The following is a 21,769-nucleotide window of genomic DNA, read 5'->3' on the forward strand; positions in this document are numbered from 1 at the left end:
AGTTCACACATTCCAGTTACAGCCATATAATGTAACAGAACTGTATTGGTTCACTTCTGTTTACCACTCGCTTTTCAACAACTCCTTTCAGAAGGAGCTGTGTTTTTGTTTATTAATATATACAGTATAAGTGCTTATAACTGCATATAATGGAGATCCTATATGAATTCCTCTGTCCTTTCTATGTCAACAGACTGATCTGGAAGAGGAGCGCATCAAGCAGAAGATAGCAGACAGGACACGGAAGGAGAAGTGTAGGATCTACGTGATCCGACTGATCCTGAATCTGTTTGTGATCGCTGTACTGGCTGCCTGCTTCTACTCCATATACATAGCCACCAACTTCTCCCAGAAAGCACAGATGACCAAGGTAACTAGGCAAGTCAGTTAAGAACATATTCTTATTTACAATGACGGCCTACCCCGGCCAAACCTGGACGACGCTGGGCCAATTGTGCGCCGCCCTATGGGACTCCCAGTCACGGCCAGATGTGATACAGCATGGATTCGAACCAGGGTCTCTAGTGACGCCTCTAGCACTGAGATGCAGTGCCTTAAGACTGCTATACCACCCGGGAGCCCCATTTAGTGGAGGATTCTTTTTAAATCACATTGTGATTAACCTTTAAACAGCCACGTTAGTTCAGTTTAATTTGATGTGTACTATGGAAGCTTAAAGCTGAATTGCAGCAGCACATACAAGAAAACAAATGTAAATCAATGATCAACATGAAGGGATTTGAGGCGTGAATGGAGGAGGAGCATCTTGGTCACAGCCAGGGAGGATAGTTGGTCAGAGACAGGTCTGGAGTCTCCTCAGCACACCCTGCTGTCCCTGATGTCCTCAGCCTCTCCTTATGGACTCTGTAGGTAGCTTGGTCAATAGACATATGCTTATTTTAGATCTGATACATATGTCTAAGTTTAGCACAGGTGTGTCAAACATACGGCACACGGGTGGTCTGAGTAAAAACTGAAATATATCATTTTATTATAATAGTTTTCCCCCAGGGGGAAAAAAAATGATATTAATCGCCATTGAAATGACTAAAACCAAATCTAAACTGTAGAATTGATAATGGACCTACATTTATTGTGTCTTCACTCTTTCCAGCATCCTAAAATCAAAAGAAAAACTAGACAGTCAGGGAGCATTGATGAGACTGAATGCGGCCCACGGGGGAAAATTAGTTTGACACCCCTGGTTTAGCACAATTTTTTTATATAACTGCGTAAGTCAGTTAAGAGCAAATTCTTATTTACAATGACGGCCTAACCCAGACCACGCTGAGCCAATTGTGCGCCGTCCTATGGGACTCCCAATCACGGCCGGTTGTGATACAGCCTGGATCGAGCTAGTGTCTGTAGTGACGCCTTGTAGCACTGAGATGCAGTGCCTTAGACCACTGGCCACTCGGGAGCACAATGGTTGTGTTTTTTTTTTTACGTTTATCAATTTTACAAACAACACAAACATCAACACAGAACGACACTGACACATTCAACAATTTCAAAGGTTGAGGGATAAGCACATTAGCTGTTCTATTGAAATGAATGCTCTCTTCCTCAGTACTATATACCTAATGGCATGTGCCTTTTCTGTTTTACTTCAAACACGCGTTATCATAACAGGTGAACTTCATCCTGGACCTGATCTATGAGTATCTGCCTTCCATCGTCATCACCCTGGCCAACTTCATCACCCCCCTCATCTTCTCCCTCATCATCCAGTTTGAAGACTACTCCCCCGCCTTTGAGATCCGCTTCACTCTCATGAGGTAAACAACAGGGCTGGGGTTGTTTTATTTCTATTCAGTCATTACATTTTTCAGTTTACTTCCTGAATTGATATGAAGTTTACACCAACCCTGGCAACCAAGCACGTTCTTCTGTGAAAATCAATGAATGATGCTCTTGATGTTTCACACCTTTTCTAGTTTGCATACTGATGTAGCACCCTGGTATTGATGAATAGATTTTTGCATTTTAACACCAACGTAATTTCTTTGTAATGTCATAATCTTTCCACAGGTGTGTGTTCATGCGCCTGACCAGTATCTGTGTGCTTCTCGTCTCCCTCTGGGGTCAGATCACCTCTTGCCAGGAAGGCAACTGTGTCTGCGGGTACAACCATATCCTCTACCCGGTGAGTGGAGGTCAAAGGTTACTGTAGATATACAATACCACTCAGGTTTCTTTATTTGTACTATTTTCTACATTGTAGAATAATAGTGAAGACCTCAAAACTATGAAACAACACATATGGAATCATGTAGTAACCAAAAAAGTGTTAAACAAATCAAAATACATTTTAGATTTTAGATTATTCAAAGTAGCCACAGATGATAGCTTTGCACACTCTTGGCATTATCTCTATCAGCTTCACCTGGAATGCTTTTCTAACAGTCTTGAAGGAGTTCCCACATATGCTGAGCACTTATTGGCTGCTTTCCTTCACTCTGCGGTCCAACTCATCCCAAATCATCTCAATTGGGTTGAGGTCGGGTGATTGTGGAGGCCAGGTCATCTGATGCAGCACTCCCATCACTCTCCTTCAAATAGCCCTTACACAGCCTGGAGGTGTCTGTTACTTGAATTTATTTGGGCTGCATGAACTTATCCTCTGCAGCAGAGGCAACTGTGGGCCTTCTTTTCCTGTGGCAGTCCTCATGCGAGTCAGTTTCATCATAGCGCTTGATGGTTTTTGCGACTGCACTTGAAGAAACTCTCAAAGTTCTTGAAATGTTCTGTATTGACTGGCCTTCATGTCTTAAAGTAATGATGTACTGTCATTTCTCTTAGCTTATTTGAGCTGTTCTTGCCATAACATGGACTTGGTCTTTTATCAAATAGGACTATCTTCTGTATACCACCCCTACCTTGTCACAACACAACTGATTGGGTTAAACGCCCTAAGAAGGAAAGAAATTCCACAAATGAACTTTTAAGAAGGCACACCTGTTAATTGAAATGCATTCCAGGTGACTACCTCATGAAGCTGGAGGTAGTCACCTGGAATGCAAAAATCTATTAATCCAGCTGGTTGAGAGAATGCCAAGAGTGTGCAAAGCTGTCATCGAGGCAAAGGGAGGCTACTTTGAAGAAACTCAAATCTAAAATATATGTTTAACACTTTTTTGGTTACTACATGATTCCATATGTGTTATTTCATAGTTTTGAAGTCTTCACTATTATTCTACAATTTAGTAAAAATAAAGAACATCCCTGGAATGAGTAGGCGTGTCCAAACTTTTGACTGGTACTGTACATATTGATATTGGACGTTACTATGATCTCATATAATTCTACCTCTGCCTATAGTGTTGGGAGTCTCGCGTGGGCCAGGAGATGTACAAACTCATGATCTTTGATTTCATTATCATTGGTGCCGTCACTGTCTTTGTGGAGTTCCCTAGGAAGTAAGTCATCTTTTCTCTTTTCTCCTCTTCTCTCCTCTCCTCTTCTGACGGTTCTCTCCCTCTCCCCCTAGACTCATAGTGGACTACTGTGACTGCGGCCTAGCCAAGTGGTGGGGCCAGCAGGAGTTTGCCATCCCCCAGAACGTCCTGGAGATTGTGTATGGCCAGACCATCTGCTGGATCGGGACGTTCTACTGCCCCCTGCTGCCCGCCATCTGCACCATCAAGTACTTCATCATCTTCTACATCAAAAAGGTAACATACCATAGAAATATTAGACCGTATCAATGTACTGTGATAGGTGGGCCGGTGGCCATAATTGTAGTTCTATGTAATACAGTACAGTAAAAGCATCAGGAAGGTACAGAAACTAAAACAGGAAGCAGCCGTGCTCATGTCTGTTCAACCCTGATCCTACCAATCGGATTCCACGCTTCAAGATTGCTTCGATCACGTGGACTGGGATATGTTCCGCATAGCGTCAAACAACAACATTGATGAATACGCTGATTCAGTGAGCGAATTTATTAGCAAGTGCATCGGTGATGTTGTACCCACAGCGTCTATTGAAACATTCCCCAACCAGAAACCGTGTATTGATGGCAGCATTCGTGCAAAACTGAAAGCGCGAACCACTGCTTTTAATCAGTGCAAGGTGACCGTAAATATGACCGAATACAAACAGTGTAGCTATTCCCTCCACAAGGCAATCAAACAAGCTAAGCGTCAGTATAGAGACAAAGTAGAGTCGCAATTCAACGGCTCAGACACGAGAGGTATGTGGCAGGGTCTACAGTCAATCACGGACTACAAACGAAAACCAGCTCCGTCGCTGACCACGATGTCTTGCTCCCAGACAAACTAAACAACTTTGAGGACAATACAGTGCCACTGACACGGCCCGCTACCAAAACCTGCGGGCTCTCCTTCACTGCAGCCAATGTGAGTAATACATTTAAACAGGTTAACCCTCGCAAGGCTGCAGGCCCAGACGGCATCCCCAACCGCGTCCTCAGAGCATGCGCAGACCAGCTGGCTGGTGTGTTTACAGACATATTCAATCAATCCCAGTCTGCTGTTCCCACATGCTTCAAGAGTGCCACCATTGTTCCTGTTCCCAAGAAAGCTAAGGTAACTGAGCTAAATGACTACCGCCCCGTAGCACTCACTTCCGTCATCATGAAGTGCTTTGAGAGACTAGTCAAGGACCATATCACCTTCACCCTTCCTGACACCCTAGACCCACTCCAATTTGCTTACCGCCCAAATAGGTCCACAGACGACGCAATCGCAATCACACTGCACACTGCCCTAACCCATCTGGACAAGAGGTATACCTATGTGAGAATGCTGTTCATCGACTACAGCTCAGCATTTAACACAATAGTACCCTCCAAACTCGTCATCAAGCTCGAGACCCTGGGTCTCGACCCCGCCCTGTGCAACTGGGTCCTGGACTTCCTGACGGGCCACACCCAGGTGGTGAGGGTAGGTAACAAGAGATCCACCCCGCTGATCCTCAACACTGGGGCCCCACAAGGGTGAGTTCTCAGCCCTCTCCTGTAATCATTGTTCACCCATGACTGCGTGGCCATGCACACCTCCAACTCAATCATCAAGTTTGCAGACAACACAACAGTAGTAGGCTTGATTACCAACAATGACGAGACAGCCTACAGGGAGGAGGTGAGGGCCCTCGGAGTGTGGTGTCAGGAAAATAACCTCACACTCAATGTCAACAAAACAAAGGAGATGATTGTGGACTTCAGGAAACAGCAGAGGGATCAGCCCCCTATCCACATCGACATACAGTGGAGAGGGTGGAAAGTTTTAAGTTCCTCGGCGTACACATCACGGACAAACTGAAATGCTCCACCCACACAGACAGTGTGGTGAAGAAGGTGCAGCAGCGCCTCTTCAACCTCAGGAGGCTGAAGAAATTCGGCTGGTCACCAAAAACCCTCTCAAACTTTTACAGATACACAATCGAGAGCATGCTGTCGGGCTGTATCACCGCCTGGTATGGCAACTGCTCCGCCCACAATCTTAAGGCTCTCCAGAGGGTAGTGAGGTCTGCACAACGCATCACCTGGGGCAAACTACCTGCCCTCCAGGACACCTACACCACCCGATGTCACAGGAAGGCCAAAAAAATCATCAAGGACAACAACCACACGAGCCACTGCCTGTTCACCCCACTATCATCCAGAAGGCGAGGTCAGTACAGGTGCATCAAAGGGTGGACCGAGAGACTGAAAAAAATAGCTTCTATCTCAAGGCCATCAGACTGTTAAACAGCCACCACTAACATTGAGTGGCTGCTCCCAACAAACTGACTCAACTCTAGCCACTTTAATAATAGAAAAATGTATGTAATAAATGTATCACTAGCCACTTTAAACAATGCCACTTAATATAATGTTCACATACCCTACATTACTCATCTCATATGTATATACTGTACTCTATACCTTCTACTGCATCTTGCCTATGCTGTTCGGCCATCACTCATTCATATATTTGTATGTACCATTTCTTATTCATTCCTTTACACTTGTGTGTATAAGGTAGTTGTTGTGAAATTGTTAGGTTAGATTACTTGTTAGGTATTACTGCATGGTCGGAACTAGAAGCACAAGCATTTCGCTACACTCCCATTAACATCTGCTAACCATGTGTATGTGACAAATATAATTAGATTTGATATGAATGAATGTGTTTTTGGTTGTAGCATATGGTTTTAGCTGGGTCTAAACCTCGGGTTACATACTCTAGGTAACTGATTGAGTTGAGCGATACTGTACCTCATAGGTAATAGTGTAGGTCAGGATATTTCCTTATCCTAATTCCTTCACCCAATTGATAGAGAAAAGGAATATCCCATACCGGTGTGCATTATGTTGACTGAAATGACTGAAAGGGAATTCTCACCCACAAATATGTTGATGAATGTATGTATTGTCTACCCTGCAGGTGACCCTGGTGAATAACTGCCGCCCGGCCACCCGTCCGTTCCGAGCCTCCAGCTCCAACTTCTTCTTCCTGGCTGTGCTGCTGATTGGCCTGGCACTGGCTTGTGTACCTGTCACCATTGGCATTGCACAGTGAGTACATGGCAGCAGTTAGCATACCATGCATGCGTTTTCATTTCCATAGATAACCATCAATATGGCTAGTTGCACTGAAACTCACCGTGCACCAATCTCATACCCTTTTCACACTGCTGAGCCTAACTGAGCCTAGCTTAGCTGTACTGCTGAAACTGGGCTGGATAGGAAATATTTGAGTCAGCACAGTACAGTTTGGCTTGGCACCATAGTGTGAAAATAGTATCAATCTGCTCCTAGATCAGTTGTTGGGGACATAAACTTACCCTCCCGTTTCTCCCTTATCAGGATCAGCTGTTCCCAGGCCTGTGGTCCCTTCGTTAACTACACCACATCCTGGGAGGTGCTCCCCCGGACGGTGTCCCAGCTGCCTGCAGGAGCACGCACGTTCCTCCTGGCCATCTCCTCTGAGGCCTTCGCCGTCTCCCTCTTTGTCATCACATGGTACGGGTTCCGGCCAATGATATCACTCCTGTCTACGGTTCATTATCATTTGATATCCAGGCCGATAGACTGTGGTTTCAGCCAATCAATCAAGAAAATATATTTCTAAAACCCTCTTTTCATCAACAGGTCACAAAGGGCTTTCAAAAATCTGCTTTGATAACTGTTGTGTCTCTTTCCTCCCTCAGCCTGGCCATGTTTTATGTCATTGCTCTAGCTGGAGCACACAAGCGAGTGATCAACCAACTGAGGGAACAGCTAGTCATGGTGAGTAGCTACAGTAACCAGTCTACATGGCTGCACAACTCTACTGTACAGTAGCTTCATAGGACTTAGCTGTAGGGACAGGATTATTTTCCTGACCAGAAAAAAATCTAGCTCCTAGTTATCTGACATAACATTGTTGTAGGGTTAATTATAGGTTATTATTAGTTATAGGGTTAACCCTCCTCTTCTCCCTGTTCGGCCAGGATGGGCGAGACAAGCGTTTCCTGATCCAGAAGCTGTGTCAGGCCCAGAGGACCTGTGCTATTATATCCACAGGTGCTGGTTCCCAGTCCCACTCCTCAGACAGAGTCAGTCCCAGCTACCGCTCCAACTCTGGGGTCTTCCTGATCCAGCCACCCCCGGACTCTGCTACTCATGTCTGAGTTGCTAGGATTAGGCCCTTGAGTTTTACCTGACCAAAAAACTCAGGGCTCTTGATATTACTTGTAACTGGCTGTCTAAACACTATTACTGGCAGACACTATAGGGGCTGGCTTCCCAGAAATATATTAAGTCTAGACCTGGACTAAAATGCATGCTCAATGGAGAATCTCCATTAAAATAGCTTTTTAGTCCAGGACCAGGCTCGATCTGTGTTCAGGAAACCAGCCCTACCACTGTAAGACACTAGATTTGAGGACCACTATGCAACTGGGGGATTAGCTTTGCCTATCTTTGGTTTTGATCCAACGCATGTTGAGATCTGTGAATGTTCAAACGTTTAACAAGCACAGTTTTACAATATTGGACCAATAGTTTGAACTCAAGGCTGGCAAAATAGCTATTTACTGTCTTTTGTGGAGAATATATTGTCCTGTTTGTTGTTTACTATATGTAGCCTACCATAAACATTACTATATGTGATGTCATGATGATAATTCTGCTGACTATTACCTTTTTCCTTCCAAGAAGGACTCTATTTATGACAAGAACCACTATAAAACTTTGAATTGCCCTTCTGAGTAAAGTCATTTAAAAAAAAATCAAAGCTGATCCCATATTGTTCCACTTGAACACCTATAAACACTAAACATTCTTCTTGCACTTTAAATGTGGCCTTTCTTGTTTATCTTTTAAATGTATACTGTATTGATTTGTGTAAACTTATATTCTTTAATCTCTTGTTTACTATTTCCATTAACTCCCTCTAAGTATTAACTTTTAATAACCATGACAAGCAACATGTGATTTAATATTTCAAAATGTATTTGAGATCTACTGTCCCAACTTCCACTACATACCAAACTGAACTAATCCTTTTTCCTGTACTCTGTCTCCACTGCCTGTGTTCCATAAAGGGGAAGTGTTGTTTTATCCATTGCAAACCATTGTTTATGAGTGAACTGTTACATTTGAATCAACTAGTAAGATGTAATTTTGGCTAAAGTTGTATAATTCCAAAATCTGTGTGTTATTCATTGTTATAAACTGGGTGGTTCAAGCCCTGAATGCTGATTGGCTGACAGCCGTGGTATATCAGACTGTATACCACGGGTTTGACAAACCATGTATTTTTACTGCTCTAATTACTTTGGTAAACAGTTTATAATAGCAATACGGCACCTCAGGGGTTTGTGGTATATGGCCAACTCCGTGTTGCGTAGTGCTTAAGAACAGCCCTTAGCCGTGGTATATTGGCCATATACCACACCCCCTCGGGCCTTATTGCGTATTGATTTGTGGCTGGAAAAGGAAAATAAATAATGCAAGTATTTTAAACGTATGTTATTTCTTGTCATACTTTGTGAATATAACTTGTTTAATTTGTTCAGTAGGGAAACCCAAAAGACAAGATTCTGTTCATATTTGAATAGACACCTTTTCAAAAGTAGATACTTAATCTATGTCACCTCCGCACCAGCAGGTGTCGACGCCTCCAGAATAGGTAGCTGCTGCTCCTTCAACAGCGCAGCGTACGGAACCGGAGGCAGCGTGCACTGTCAATTCAGTTGTCCAGAAAAATCTTGTGGCGAAAACGCGGAATAACGGAACCGGCAGACATGGCAGTGTTCTGGATATTATTTGGAATCATCTGCTGCCAGTTTATTACAGTGTCAGCTGATGACATTGTGGTGGCCTGCGGAGGGTTCGTGAAATCCGACGTTGAAATCAACTACTCGCTGATCGAGGTGAGTGCAGAGACGGCCTACTACCTTAGTAGGCGGAGACACTATTGCTGGGGGTCTTGAGTGGTGAAAAGACAGTTGAGTTTGAATGAAATAACATTAGCCCCAAGGTGGCTAGTAAGATGATCTAGCTAACTCTGAGTAGCCACACTAATCTCACGAGCCATCTCTGATCTATGTTGCTGGTTTCTCGTGCACAACCATGTCGAAATTCAGAACTTGCTAGCTAACTAGTTAACATAGTACAATACTAACTAGCTATCCTTACAAAACACACCAGAAACGCAATAACTTGAAGCTATTTAAAAGTATCTAAATGTGTTTAACTGATTTTAAGCCCTTTCTACATTTTAAAACTCTGAGCGAATGGTAGTTTTACGCACTGGCTAGCTAACGTTAGCTAGCATGCTAAAGTTGACCTAGCTAGTTGCCAGTCCACCTAAACCCCACTGTACTGACGAGGTATTGCACCATACACACACCATTTACAATAATAGGATTACTATTTAGTCAAATAATCTCAGACCGGACCACCCTCACCCTAATGACTGCCGGTGCAAGTCATTCACGTTAGCTAACAAGCTACTTGATTGCAGAAGCCTGTTTGGTTGTGTTTGTGCATTGCTAAATACACATCGTCTGTCTTGTCTCTCACAGATTAAAGTGTACACCAAACAAGGGTCTTTGAAATATCAGACGGACTGTGCTCCCATCAATGGATACTTTATGATTCCCCTCTATGACAAGGTAATGAATGTATTGATCCGAGTAGGCAGGCGGCCTCATTGTAATGTCATAATAAATGAAACAGACGTGGTATCCATACGTTTGATACAGTTTCATTTATTCCATTTGAGACATTACAATGGGCCCGTCCTATAGCTTCTCCCACCAGCCTCCTGTGGTATTGATACATATGAAAATGCAGTAGTAGTAGTAGTAGTATGGCAATGGTTTGTCTAAACATCAGACTGTTTCCCTGGTTACTTCATGGATATCAGTCTGAAAGAAGTCGCTGTAAAAAAGACGCAGTAGTCTACAAGACAGAATGTTGAATACAATTCTATTTAATCGTACTTTACCAGTTGTCCGTGCTATTGGTCCTTTTGGCGGTATCAGGTGGAGATGGGGTAGCCACAGGAAAGGGCTGTTTACTCCACTTTTTGCGGGCAGCGGTTCTGTTGCTTATATTTCCCACCTCCTGACGCATTTCACATGATGCACAACGTCAAACAATAGCCGAATGTAGCTTAATGTTGTCGACCAAAGCACAGTTACCTCGCAATCAGCTGAAAGTGCTTGTGAAATTTGCCAGTTGATTGCGTGGGACACAGTTCAGTCTGCTTCAGTTAAACTCGGCATTGTTGACATTGTGCAGCATCGCATGTGAATTGAGTCAGCATTGAAAATACAAACCGACATACAGCCCAGCGTACTGAAAGTCGGGTTAATAACACTACTCTGTGGATATTTTGTCTCAGATTACCTACTTTTATAGGGACAAAATCAGTGGACAACAGGCAAAGTACGTCCAAATTAAGTTTATTCAACAGTTTGACTTGTGATGGGACTGTTAGAGCCTACATTTTAGAGACTAGAGAGGAGTCGTCCACTCTCGGGTTCATAGTGGCAGTTCTGCTAATATTTGACTCTGTTATTCACAGGGAGACTTTGTGTTGAAGATTGAGCCTCCTCTTGGGTGGAGCTTTGGTAAGGATAATTTCATGTGTATTTGTAGCTCTTGTGTATTGCCAGCAGTGCTGTAACATAACACTCTTGTCTGTGTTTTTGCAGAGCCCACCAGTGTGGACCTCTATGTGGACGGGGTCAATGATATCTGCACCAAGGAGCAGGACATCAACTTTGTCTTCACTGGCTTCTCTGTCTCTGGAACGGTGAGAGGAACTCTTCTTCAATAAGCCTTGGCCTAACCCTTGTGGGGATGGTGTTCTCTGGAATAGTTAGTCATTTAGCAGATGCTCTTATCCAGAGCAACTTACTGGAGCAATTAGTGAAGTGTCTTGCTCAAGAGCACATCAACACGTTTTTTTTTTTATCAAGTCAGCCCGGGGATTCGAACCAGCAACCTTTCTGTTACTGGCCCAACGCGCTTAACCGCTAGACTACGTGCCCCCCCCCCCCCCAAAAGACTCAATACATCTCTATTTACTGACTAAACAGAATGGCACAGATATCTGCCTCTTTTTTAAATGGTTGTTTAGTGTTACTACTTACCGGATATGCAGTATGTGCATTTCTGAAATAATTGTTTACTTTGTTGTGATGTTAATGTGTTGTGTATGTCCCAGGTGCTAAGTAAAGGCCAACTCCTGGGCCCAGCTGGGGTGGAGATCAGCCTGACCAGGGAGGGAACAGGAGAAAAGCTGCAGACTGTGCTCACTCAGCCTGGAGGAAAGTAAGGGACCGCTCCTCAAACTCTTAATAGCGTTGCTTTAAACTACAAGGCAATATAACTACCCCTTACAACACAAACTAACACACTGGCTTTTCTTTCAGTAGTGGCAACTCAAGCCATTCATATCAATGCTAATGCTTTTGTATACATCCGCTGTTGTTTTGTATCAGGACAATATACGGGGGTGGTACAAGCACTAGGCTTCTAACAGAATGTTTTGGGTCATTTCACAGGTACACATTCTCCAAAGTACTTCCTGGAAGTTATGACATCATTGCTTCTCATCCGTCCTGGACCTTGGAGCAGGTGAGTTTCTTTCTGCAGGGCTCATGATCTCAAGCCATCTCAAAGTGCAGCTGTAGGTGTTATTGGCACAGTTTTAGGTGGATGCAATTGGAACTCAACAATCCTATTGCACAAGTAATATAAGCAAGCAGAGTAAGAACATAGGTTCTACACAGGTAGTGTGAACTATGCAAAAAGAATTAGAGCAAAAACGTCCAAATGATTCACAATCATTTTGCGTTGTCTTTCCACAGAGCGCTACGTCAGTGCGTGTGTCCAGTGCCAATGCAGTGGCTGCAGAACATCTGGTGGTGGGAGGGTATGATGTCTCTGGGGAGGTCCGGAGTGATGGGGAGCCCATGAAAAAAGTCACCTTCCTCCTCTACTCTGCCATAGTGAAGGAGGTCAAATATATTTGTATTGAATTGAATGGCAAATTGAAAGAGCGGTTGTTTCCAGTCCGCTGTGTTTCTATTACATATTGTGATGCACTACAGTGATATTTTATCCTTAATGTTGGCTGTCTATGAAGCTGGACATTTTATACATGAATATTTAAATTATGATCTTGTAACCCAGACGGATACATACAGTTTTTACCCAAAACGTGAATTTCAAGTTTCAGATATATGTAATGCTTATCTTACATCCAGGCTGTATCACAACCAGCCGTGAATGGGAGTCCCATAGGGCGGCGCACAATTGGCCCAGCGTCGTCCGGTTTTGGCCGGTGTAGGCAGTCATTGTAAATAAGAATTTGTTCTTAGCTGACTTGCCTAGTTAAATAAATACAATTCCCTCTAATATGTGTATTTCTTGTGTTTCCCAGGACATCAGTGGCTGTGACACAGCCCCAGTGGATGGAGCCGAGTCTGGAGATGACTCCCTGGTCTACCTGTGTAGCGCCCTGTCCCGAGACGACGGCATCTTCTCCTTCCCCTCACTGGCCAGCGGAGATTACACTGTGGTAAGATGGCCGCCACAACACACTCGTGTGGTTCACACTGCACTTATCCCATGGCAAATTAGCCCTGGGCTAAGAGAATGCCTTTTGAAAACTACGTATTCAGCACATATCCCTCCCAGTTAATGTGTGTTGCTGAAATAGCACAGTCGGTGTTCTTATGTTGTCATTCATGTGTAAAATATACTTGGGATCTGGAGGGCTCTGTACAAAAATCTGGAGGGCTCTGTACAAAAATCTGGAAGGCTCTGTACAAAAATCTGGAGAGCTCTATATAAAAATTATATACTTTGTCTGGTTTCTTGTCCTTCACTTTGACTATGTTGGACTAATTTGTCTGTGTTTCAGATTCCCTTCTACAGGGGAGAGAGGATCACATTTGACGTGGCGCCTTCCAGAATGGACTTCAGGGTGGAGCACAACAGCTTGAAGCTGGAGGTAAGTTTACAGTGCTCCAGCTTCCTGCTTGGCTGCTACTTATGGGTTCAAATCATACAGCATTGGCCTTTGTGTCGTGTGATTAACAGTGGTTATAATACTGTACATGACCCTGGAGGTGTCGTGTGATTAACAGTGGTTATAATACTGTACATGACCCTGGAGGTGTCGTGTGATTAACAGTGGTTATAATACTGTACATGACCCTGGAGGTGTCGTGTGATTAACAGTGGTTATAATACTGTACATGACCCTGGAGGTGTCGTGTGATTAACAGTGGTTATAATACTGTACATGACCCTGGAGGTGTCGTGTGATTAACAGTGGTTATAATACTGTACATGACCCTGGAGGTGTCGTGTGATTAACAGTGGTTATAATACTGTACATGACCCTGGAGGTGTCGTGTGATTAACAGTGGTTATAATACTGTACATGACCCTGGAGGTGTCGTGTGATTAACAGTGGTTATAATACTGTACATGACCCTGGAGGTGTCGTGTGATTAACAGTGGTTATAATACTGTACATGACCCTGGAGGTGTCGTGTTTTGTGTTTCTCTCTCTCTGTAGCCCATCTTCCGTGTCATGGGTTTCTCTGTGACCGGCAGGGTTCTCAACAGCCTGGAGGGGGACGGGGTACCTGACGCCACGGTAACCCTCAACAACCAGATCAAAGGTAACCATAGTGACATCCACCACCCCATTTCACTTCTATTATCTGTGTTCAAATTCGGAGGAGAAATATCAGAGATGACATTGTTTGATTAACGTGGAGACATGCTATGTCCATTTGCGTTGGGATCGTCCTTCTGCCGAACCCTTTCTTTCTCTCTCCCTTTTCCTCCCTCTCTCTTTCTTCCCCTCTAACAGTTCTGACCAAAGAGGACGGCTCCTACCGCCTGGAGAATATGACCACCGGTACCTACACCCTCCGCACGCACAAGGACCTCATGTTTTTTGAGCCAATCACGGTGAAGATAGCTCCCAACACGCCTCAACTCCCTGACATCATCACTGCTGGGTGAGTTTTGACTTTCAGTGTGTCCTATTGATGCCTCCATCTATAATCATAACATCTAACATAACAGCTACGTAGTTGTTCTCTTGAAGCATTATAAATTATAAATGTCATTCTCATCCCCCTCTCCAGGTTCAGCGTGTGTGGTCAGATCGCAATCACCCGTCTGCCAGAGGGCCTGAAGCAGCAGGGGCGTTACAAGGTGACCCTCACTCCCCGGGGACAGGACAACACCGCCACCCGCACCACCGACTCAGACCAGCAGGGGGCCTTCTGCTTCCATGCCAAACCTGGAGACTACAGTGTTACTGTACGTTACAGAAATGCAGCTTGTTCTGACTATGAGATGAATTGGTGGCTTTTGAATTTTGGTGGCTTTGGTTGTATTGAGCGAAGTTGCCCTTATGCCCTTATCTAGGATCAGCGTAGCTGCTCCTAATCATGTCCCTATAAGGGTGAAGAAAGCATACTAAAGTGATCTATGATCAGTGTCTATGGGCAACTTCATCCTTCTTCCAGTCCTATTTATGTGAGATCAGCTCTTAGGGATGTTACCCTCAAAATACGACCAAACAGGATTTTTCCATTTACCTTGGCTGTACTTAGGCTAACGTTTCATCCTGTCTTCCATCCTTCCCTGCAGGTGTCTCTTCCTGAGGCGGAGGTAAAGGCTGGCCTGGCCCTGCAGCCTGCTGCTCTGGAGGTCTCCCTGGTGGACAGGCCCCTCTCCGACCTCCTCTTCACCCAGTTCATGGCCTCCGTCTCGGGCAGGGTCTACTGTCTGGGTAAGCCTGCCCTGGAGCTCTCTCCCATTAGTCTATGACTCACTCTGAACATTTCCTGTTTAGATGTCAAGTAGGAATAATTCAAGGTTAACAATAACCCCTTAGGGAGAAGTAACTCCTATTCAACAGGGAACAGTAGGGCGCATTTTCTGTTGAATGAAGACCGTCATGGTTAAAAGTGCTTTTCTATTAGACAGACTGAGTGTGTTTGATGCCTAACTGGGTCATTGTCAGGACAAACGCTGAAAACAGTCAATCTGAATACTCTATTAGTCCTAGCATCCTCGTTAGACAGCCAACCAGCGACTGTCTCATTTTCACGGCTTTACCACTTTGAATAACCTTTGACCTCTTGACCCCCAGCGAACTGTGATGACCTGTCGGTGACCCTGCAGCCGGTGAGTCGTCAGGGGGAGAGGAGGAGCATGCTCCTCTCGGGGAGCGGTGACACCTTGGAAATCTCCTTCGACAACGTTCTGCCTGGCAAATACAAAGGTACGGACCTCCTGGGTCGTGTTCATTGGGGCAAAGGTATTTTAAATATTTAAAAAAAAAAATGCTATGGAAAACAAAAATGTATTTTTGGACAAGATCTTTTTATTAGCTCCTCGTTTCGTTCAGTTTTCTTCCCTTAAGTGTCTACTGAACAAGTATGTTATAGGATGGTCAATGTTGTAAAAGAATAAATCCATACACTAAAGCCAGGCTGTACTCCAGTCTCTCGGCTAGGTTATGTATGTCTTGTCCTTATGTCAATATTGTAGCAATGTCTCACTTTCTGACGCTCTGCTCTCCTCCCTCCCAGTGAGTATCTCCCATGAGGAGTGGTGCTGGAAGCTCAAGTCAGTGGAGGTGGAGGTGCTGGACTCTGACGTGCTGGGAGTAGAGCTCAGACAGATAGGCTACATCCTCCGCTGCTCCCTGTCCCACGCCATCACCCTGGTCAGTAGTAACACAGGGGAGGGCTGTGTTTAGGGGACAGAGAGACTGTGTCTTTAGGTTTGTTCATATGTGTAGTTGTGTGTGTATTTCTGTTTGTGCTTGTTACACTACACGGCCGAAAGTATGTATATGTGGATACCTCTATAAATCAGTGGATTTGGCTATTTCAGCCATACCCGTTGCTGACCGGTGTATAAAATCGAGCACACAGCCATGCAGTCTCCATAGACAAACATTGGCCTTATTGAAGAGCTCAGTGACTTTCAACGTGGCACCGTCATACGATGCCACCTTTCCAACAAGTCAGTTATTCCAAATCTGTCCTGCTAGAGCTGCCCCGGTCAACTGTAACATGCTGACCACACCGCCCACGTCGTGTGCGTTGCATAATATATATATACACACACACACACACGTTGTTCAGTCATTGCACCCACGATGCTTGCGAGCATCAACGAGCGTCTGCGTAGCCAGGTGCTAAAATATAACTTGTTTTTTTTGTGAAGCTTGACTGCCTCGACGTGCTGCAAGTCCCGCCTCTCCCATCTCCTCATTGGTTTTTAGGAGCATATACCCACATGGGTGATTGAAAGTTTAACTGAGGTCCACACTCCAGTCCAGTTTGTGGTGGTAATGCACCTTAAAGTTGGTTGCCAGCTGCCATATAAAGTCCGAAGAAGAAGCCTGAGGAGATCGGTTTACCCTTTTATCTGTGGATTAATTGTCGGGAGTAAAGGACCTTGTGCGTTTCAAGTAAAATTTACAACCCAATGTTTATATCCCAGGAGAAATTAGCTAGCAACAGCAAGCTAGCTAGCTAAATTGCCATGAATGTTTCATGTGTTTCGACCTGTCCCCAAATGAATCTAGTTTGTTCAGAGATTGTTTTGAAATTTCAACCTGCATATCCTTATCGTGTCTGGTGTGGATGGACAAAATCAACATGTGTGCACACGGTCTAGTCCGCATGTAAGTCCTGTTACTGTGAAGTGGAAAGGTCTAGGAGCAACAACGTCTCTGACACGAAGTGCTAGGCCACACAAGCTCACAGAACAAGGCCGCAGAGTCCTGATGCATGTAGCCCTTTAAATCTGTCCTCGGTTTAAGCACTCACTACCGAGTTCCAAACTGCCTCTGGAAGCAACGTCAGCACAATAAACTGTTCGTCGTGAGCTTCATGAATTGGGTTTCCATGGCCGAGCAGCCACACACAAGCCTAAGATCTCCATGTGCAATGACGAGAGTTGTCTGGAGTGGTGTAAAGCTCGCCACAATTGGCCTTTTGGAGCAGTGGAAACGCGTTCTCTGGAGCGATGAATCACGCTTCAACATCAGTGCCCGACGACCTCACTATTGCTCTTGTGGCAGAATGGAAGCAAGTCCAGCAGCAACGTTCCAACATCTAGTGGAAAGCATTCCCTGAAGAGTTGGAAGGCTTTTTGTAGTAGCAATTGGTGGACCAACTCCATATTAATGCCCATGATTTTGGAATGAGATGTTCGACGAGCAGCTGTCCACATACTGTTGGACAGCTGCTCTGATAAGAAGAGTATGAGTGAATTGCTGAGCATAAGGATCCTTAAATAGCTCATATTACATAATCGTGGTTGCTGTGGTGAAAGTCTAAATGAGTGTCTGTGTATCCTGGCAGGAGTTCTTTCAGGACGGCAGCAAGCCTGAGAACGTTGGCGTCTATAACCTCTCCAAGGGGGTCAACCGCTTCTGTCTCTCCAAGCCTGGTGGGAGAAACTCCTCTTCTTTTCACTTGTCTTCGATTCTCTTCAATATCCTTACTGAAAGACCTCTCTTTGGAAAATAAAACGTGTCTTTATGAGACTAACCTAGGTTAATGTAGGTTACCGGTAGATACATGAGTCAAATATTTATGCTTATTAATCATCTAATCTTGCTTTTGCCAGGTGTGTACAAAGTGACTCCTCGATCTTGCCACCAATTCGAACAGGACTATTATACCTACGACACGTAAGGGTGTTCTATTGGATCCATTTCTATGTTTTCCTTTTAAATAGCCCCACCAAAGTGAATGACTCTACTTGTCTAAATGTCTCCTTCAGGTCTGCCCCCACTATCCTGACCCTGACTGCAGTGAGACATCACATGACTGGCCTAATCACCACTGATAAGATCCTAGATGTCACGGTCACCATCAAGTTAGTGCCCGTCACCTCTATAGGCCTGCTATCACTCTACCTTCACTCTACCATGTCCAAACAACCAGGCAAAATGTGGACTGATGGCATTGTTCTTGTTTGCAAGATGAATATCTGAGATTGTGTGTAAGATTTGCTGAGCAGTACTGTATACAGAATATACATTTAACTCAAAGGGGTGAATCTGTGTGCATAATTTGATTCAACCACCTATTTACATAGAACAGTACAGTGTACATGATTCATAAAATGGTTGGAGATGTACATGCATTTCCAGAATTAGGGTTTAAACATTAATTACTTGATTGTTTTTCTAAATATGACAACAACAACAAAAATGATTATCATTGTGTTCCTCCTGTAGGTCGTCCATAGTCTGGTCCTGCTGTATTAACCTAAACACTGTTTATGTGTCCTCCATCAGATCCTCCATAGAGTCTGAGCCAGCTCTGGTCCTAGGCCCTCTGAGAAGCCTGGAGGAGCAGAGACAGGAGCAGCAGCTGCAGGAGATCGAGCTGCGGCGCCAGGAGAGGGAGAGACGCGCCCAAGAGGCTGAGGATGGAGGTGACAGCCAGCCCCCCATCCAAGAGAGAGCTGATGAGCTCACCAGCCCCTTTCACTACGAATTTTCTTACTGGGCCAGGGCTGGGGAGAGGATCACTGTGACTCCCTCCTCCAAGGAGCTTCTCTTCTATCCGCCGGAGATTGAGGCTACTATCACTGGAGGTCAGAGTTCACTTCCTTGTTATCCTCTTCTTTTGTGTTATGTTATTGACTTTGTGTGTGTGTTTGTTCTGTGGTGTCTGTCTGCATATCTCTCTGTGATTATGTAGTGGAAATTCTAACCAAAAGGGAAGAGAGACTGTAGATTCTTCAAACAACAATTCTATTTAATAAGATTTGCAAAAAAATGGATCAGTCAACAATCCACACAACAGTGCAGAGTTAAAAGCCCAACGAACAGAGTTGGCTCTCTGCTGTTATAGAAAGTACAACCTCTTGCCTACATGGCAGTTTAGCAGATGTGTGTAAACAGGGGCAGAACATAGTGTGTACAAGGCGATTGGTTTGTCTGTGCAGATTTTAAGATGGCTCGAGGTTGATAGCTCGAGGGCTCAACCATCTAACTGCATTTATCACAGCTCACAGATAGTAAAAACACGGGATGTCTCACATGCTGGGGTCGCACCCAAACGGATCTTAGCTATACGCCCAGTCTTGTGACTAAGTCACATGAAGACACATTTGTATCTGGTTAGAAAGAGAAAAAAAAAACACTTATAGCAGGAGACAATTCTCTTAAGTTGTATCACACAGGATAGCATAACTCACTTAGTCATTTTCCACCACAGGTGTATAACCTGTTTTTGTCTGTCTCTATATTTATATATGGTAACTCCCTATTCTCTGCCCCTACCGGAACCCATCCACAGAGATCTGACCAGGGCGTGTGGTGGACATCACCGGCCATGAAGCTCTGTCTGTGTCCAGCGGTAATCTATATGCCTTCTCTTACTCTGTCCCCTTCTCACAGAGTCTTGTCCAGGGCGTGTGGTAGACATCGCGGGGCGCGCTGGTCTGTTCCTGGAGGGCCAAGTGACGCCAGAGCTGCAGGGGGTGGAGATCTCCATCACCGAGAGAGGAGCCAAGGCCCCCCTCGTCACCGTCGCCACCAACGAGAACGGGGCTTACAGGTATACATGACTATCCTCTAACCATAACCTCAGTCACTGCTGAGTTAGCCGTAAGGCTGGGGTTGCTTGTTCAAATCATGCTCTTGTTGTTGTTTTTTTAACAATACATTTGACCACTTTGCGTCTTAATCTAGCCACTTGAAATGTCCACCATGTTACAATGTTGTTGCTTTAGATTAGCTTCAGGCAGGTTTTCTCATGGTGTTTGATAAATGCTCCTTGATTGTGACATTTGTCAGAAACGTACAGTAACACAAGTCAATCTAAATGACTCTCTAATGGTTGTTTCTCCCTCCCCAGTGTTGGTCCCCTGCACAGTGACCGTCACTATGACGTCAGTGCCAGTAAGGAGGGCTTCATCCTCAGCACTGTAGAGGGAACCCAGGGAGACTTCAAGGCCTTCGCCCTGGCTGGAGTCACCTTCAAGGTACAGAACACATACTACTAGCTAGCTCAGTGGAAAGAACAGGCCATTTATTAGCTTTTGTCTTGTTGGCAAAACACAGTTTTTTGTTTAATTAGTAACATTATCCCTCCTTCGGTAAGGTGAGGGTTGTTTAATAAATAGTTGATGAGTCTGTTCTGCGAATGTATTGCCATTCAACAAGTGTTCTTTTGGAATTTTGCCTTGGTGTCAAACTGCAACTTAAATATAGTTTTGGCTGCAGCAGGGTTTGTGTAGTCTTATGCAGTGTGTTCATTGTCATATCTCCTATCTTTCTCTGTGTGTCGTAGATCAAGTCAGAGGATGGTCACTCTCTGTCTGGAGTCCTGCTGTCTCTCAGTGGAGGATCGTTCAGATCCAACCTGCTCACCCAGGACACTGGTGTCCTCACCTTCAACAACTTGGTAAGGACCTTGATGTTGACTGAACTCAACACCTACTTCATCCCTGTATTATCCTCCTCCTGAATGATTGACTATTAAACACACCGGGCTACTAGGTGGAAGTCTATATTCTGTGTGATGTGAACTGGTGCTGATTGGATTGGTGCAGCAACACTGCAGGGGGCATTTATTGATTGCATCTCTTCTGTTCTTCCCTTCTATCCCTCCCCTCAGAGCCCAGGCCAGTACTACTTCAAGCCCATGATGAAGGAGTTCAGGTTTGAGCCAGCCTCTCAGATGATCACCGTCGAGGAGGGACAGAACCTCAGCATCGACATCACCGGATTCAAAACCGCATACAGGTACTAGAAACGGGCCAATCAAATCAATCTGTATCTATGTAGTACTTTTCATAGAAAGTGAGTGAAACCCAATGAGCTTTAAACTAAGTGCAAACATGTACTAAACAAGGCAGAATGATGTTCAATCCCCCCCCCCTCCAAACCATCGTTAGCCACTTATTTTTATTGTAACAAATCTTATTCAGGCATGTTCTTGCTGACTTACTTGACAAGGAGCGTAACAATCCCATCCCCAAAATGTCCGTGTGTGTGTAATTATTTGTCTGTGTCCTATCGATCCCCAAAATGGCTGCCTGTCTGACCAGTTTCCTGGTTTACTGCCTCCTTTCTAGCTGCTACGGGGCAGTTCAGTCCCTGAGTGGAGATGCTGAGAGGGATGTGTCAGTGGAGGCAGTGGGACAGGCAGAGTGTAGTATCTACAGCGAGGACACAGTCACTGACGAGGAGGGACGCTTCAGGCTCAGGGGCCTGCTGGTGAGTCGGGCCTTTTTGAGGCTTCA

General features: G+C 44.7%; 1 protein-coding gene across 1 annotated transcript in view; it reads left to right on the plus strand.

Moving 5' to 3' along the window:
* Nucleotides 1-21,769, plus strand: part of LOC109878451 (nodal modulator 1-like) — a 32,056-nt gene that overhangs the window by 3,905 nt on the left and 6,382 nt on the right. The window contains exons 8-40 of the mRNA XM_031799124.1: nt 194-370; nt 1,633-1,778; nt 2,032-2,146; nt 3,322-3,419; nt 3,491-3,674; nt 6,393-6,523; nt 6,815-6,970; nt 7,159-7,237; nt 7,441-7,617; nt 9,127-9,366; nt 10,021-10,110; nt 11,028-11,073; nt 11,158-11,258; nt 11,673-11,779; nt 12,013-12,085; nt 12,319-12,468; nt 12,894-13,031; nt 13,377-13,466; nt 14,040-14,145; nt 14,340-14,490; nt 14,620-14,797; nt 15,131-15,272; nt 15,636-15,767; nt 16,078-16,214; nt 17,866-17,953; nt 18,134-18,197; nt 18,290-18,385; nt 18,810-19,111; nt 19,920-20,079; nt 20,380-20,506; nt 20,815-20,928; nt 21,142-21,269; nt 21,602-21,743. Coding sequence (XP_031654984.1) covers nt 194-370; nt 1,633-1,778; nt 2,032-2,146; nt 3,322-3,419; nt 3,491-3,674; nt 6,393-6,523; nt 6,815-6,970; nt 7,159-7,237; nt 7,441-7,617; nt 9,127-9,366; nt 10,021-10,110; nt 11,028-11,073; nt 11,158-11,258; nt 11,673-11,779; nt 12,013-12,085; nt 12,319-12,468; nt 12,894-13,031; nt 13,377-13,466; nt 14,040-14,145; nt 14,340-14,490; nt 14,620-14,797; nt 15,131-15,272; nt 15,636-15,767; nt 16,078-16,214; nt 17,866-17,953; nt 18,134-18,197; nt 18,290-18,385; nt 18,810-19,111; nt 19,920-20,079; nt 20,380-20,506; nt 20,815-20,928; nt 21,142-21,269; nt 21,602-21,743 — 4,365 coding nt within the window. The remainder of the gene's footprint in view (nt 1-193; nt 371-1,632; nt 1,779-2,031; nt 2,147-3,321; nt 3,420-3,490; nt 3,675-6,392; nt 6,524-6,814; nt 6,971-7,158; nt 7,238-7,440; nt 7,618-9,126; nt 9,367-10,020; nt 10,111-11,027; nt 11,074-11,157; nt 11,259-11,672; nt 11,780-12,012; nt 12,086-12,318; nt 12,469-12,893; nt 13,032-13,376; nt 13,467-14,039; nt 14,146-14,339; nt 14,491-14,619; nt 14,798-15,130; nt 15,273-15,635; nt 15,768-16,077; nt 16,215-17,865; nt 17,954-18,133; nt 18,198-18,289; nt 18,386-18,809; nt 19,112-19,919; nt 20,080-20,379; nt 20,507-20,814; nt 20,929-21,141; nt 21,270-21,601; nt 21,744-21,769) is intronic.

This window comes from Oncorhynchus kisutch, linkage group LG20 (genome assembly GCF_002021735.2).
Source record: "Oncorhynchus kisutch isolate 150728-3 linkage group LG20, Okis_V2, whole genome shotgun sequence".
NCBI lineage: Eukaryota > Metazoa > Chordata > Actinopteri > Salmoniformes > Salmonidae > Oncorhynchus > Oncorhynchus kisutch.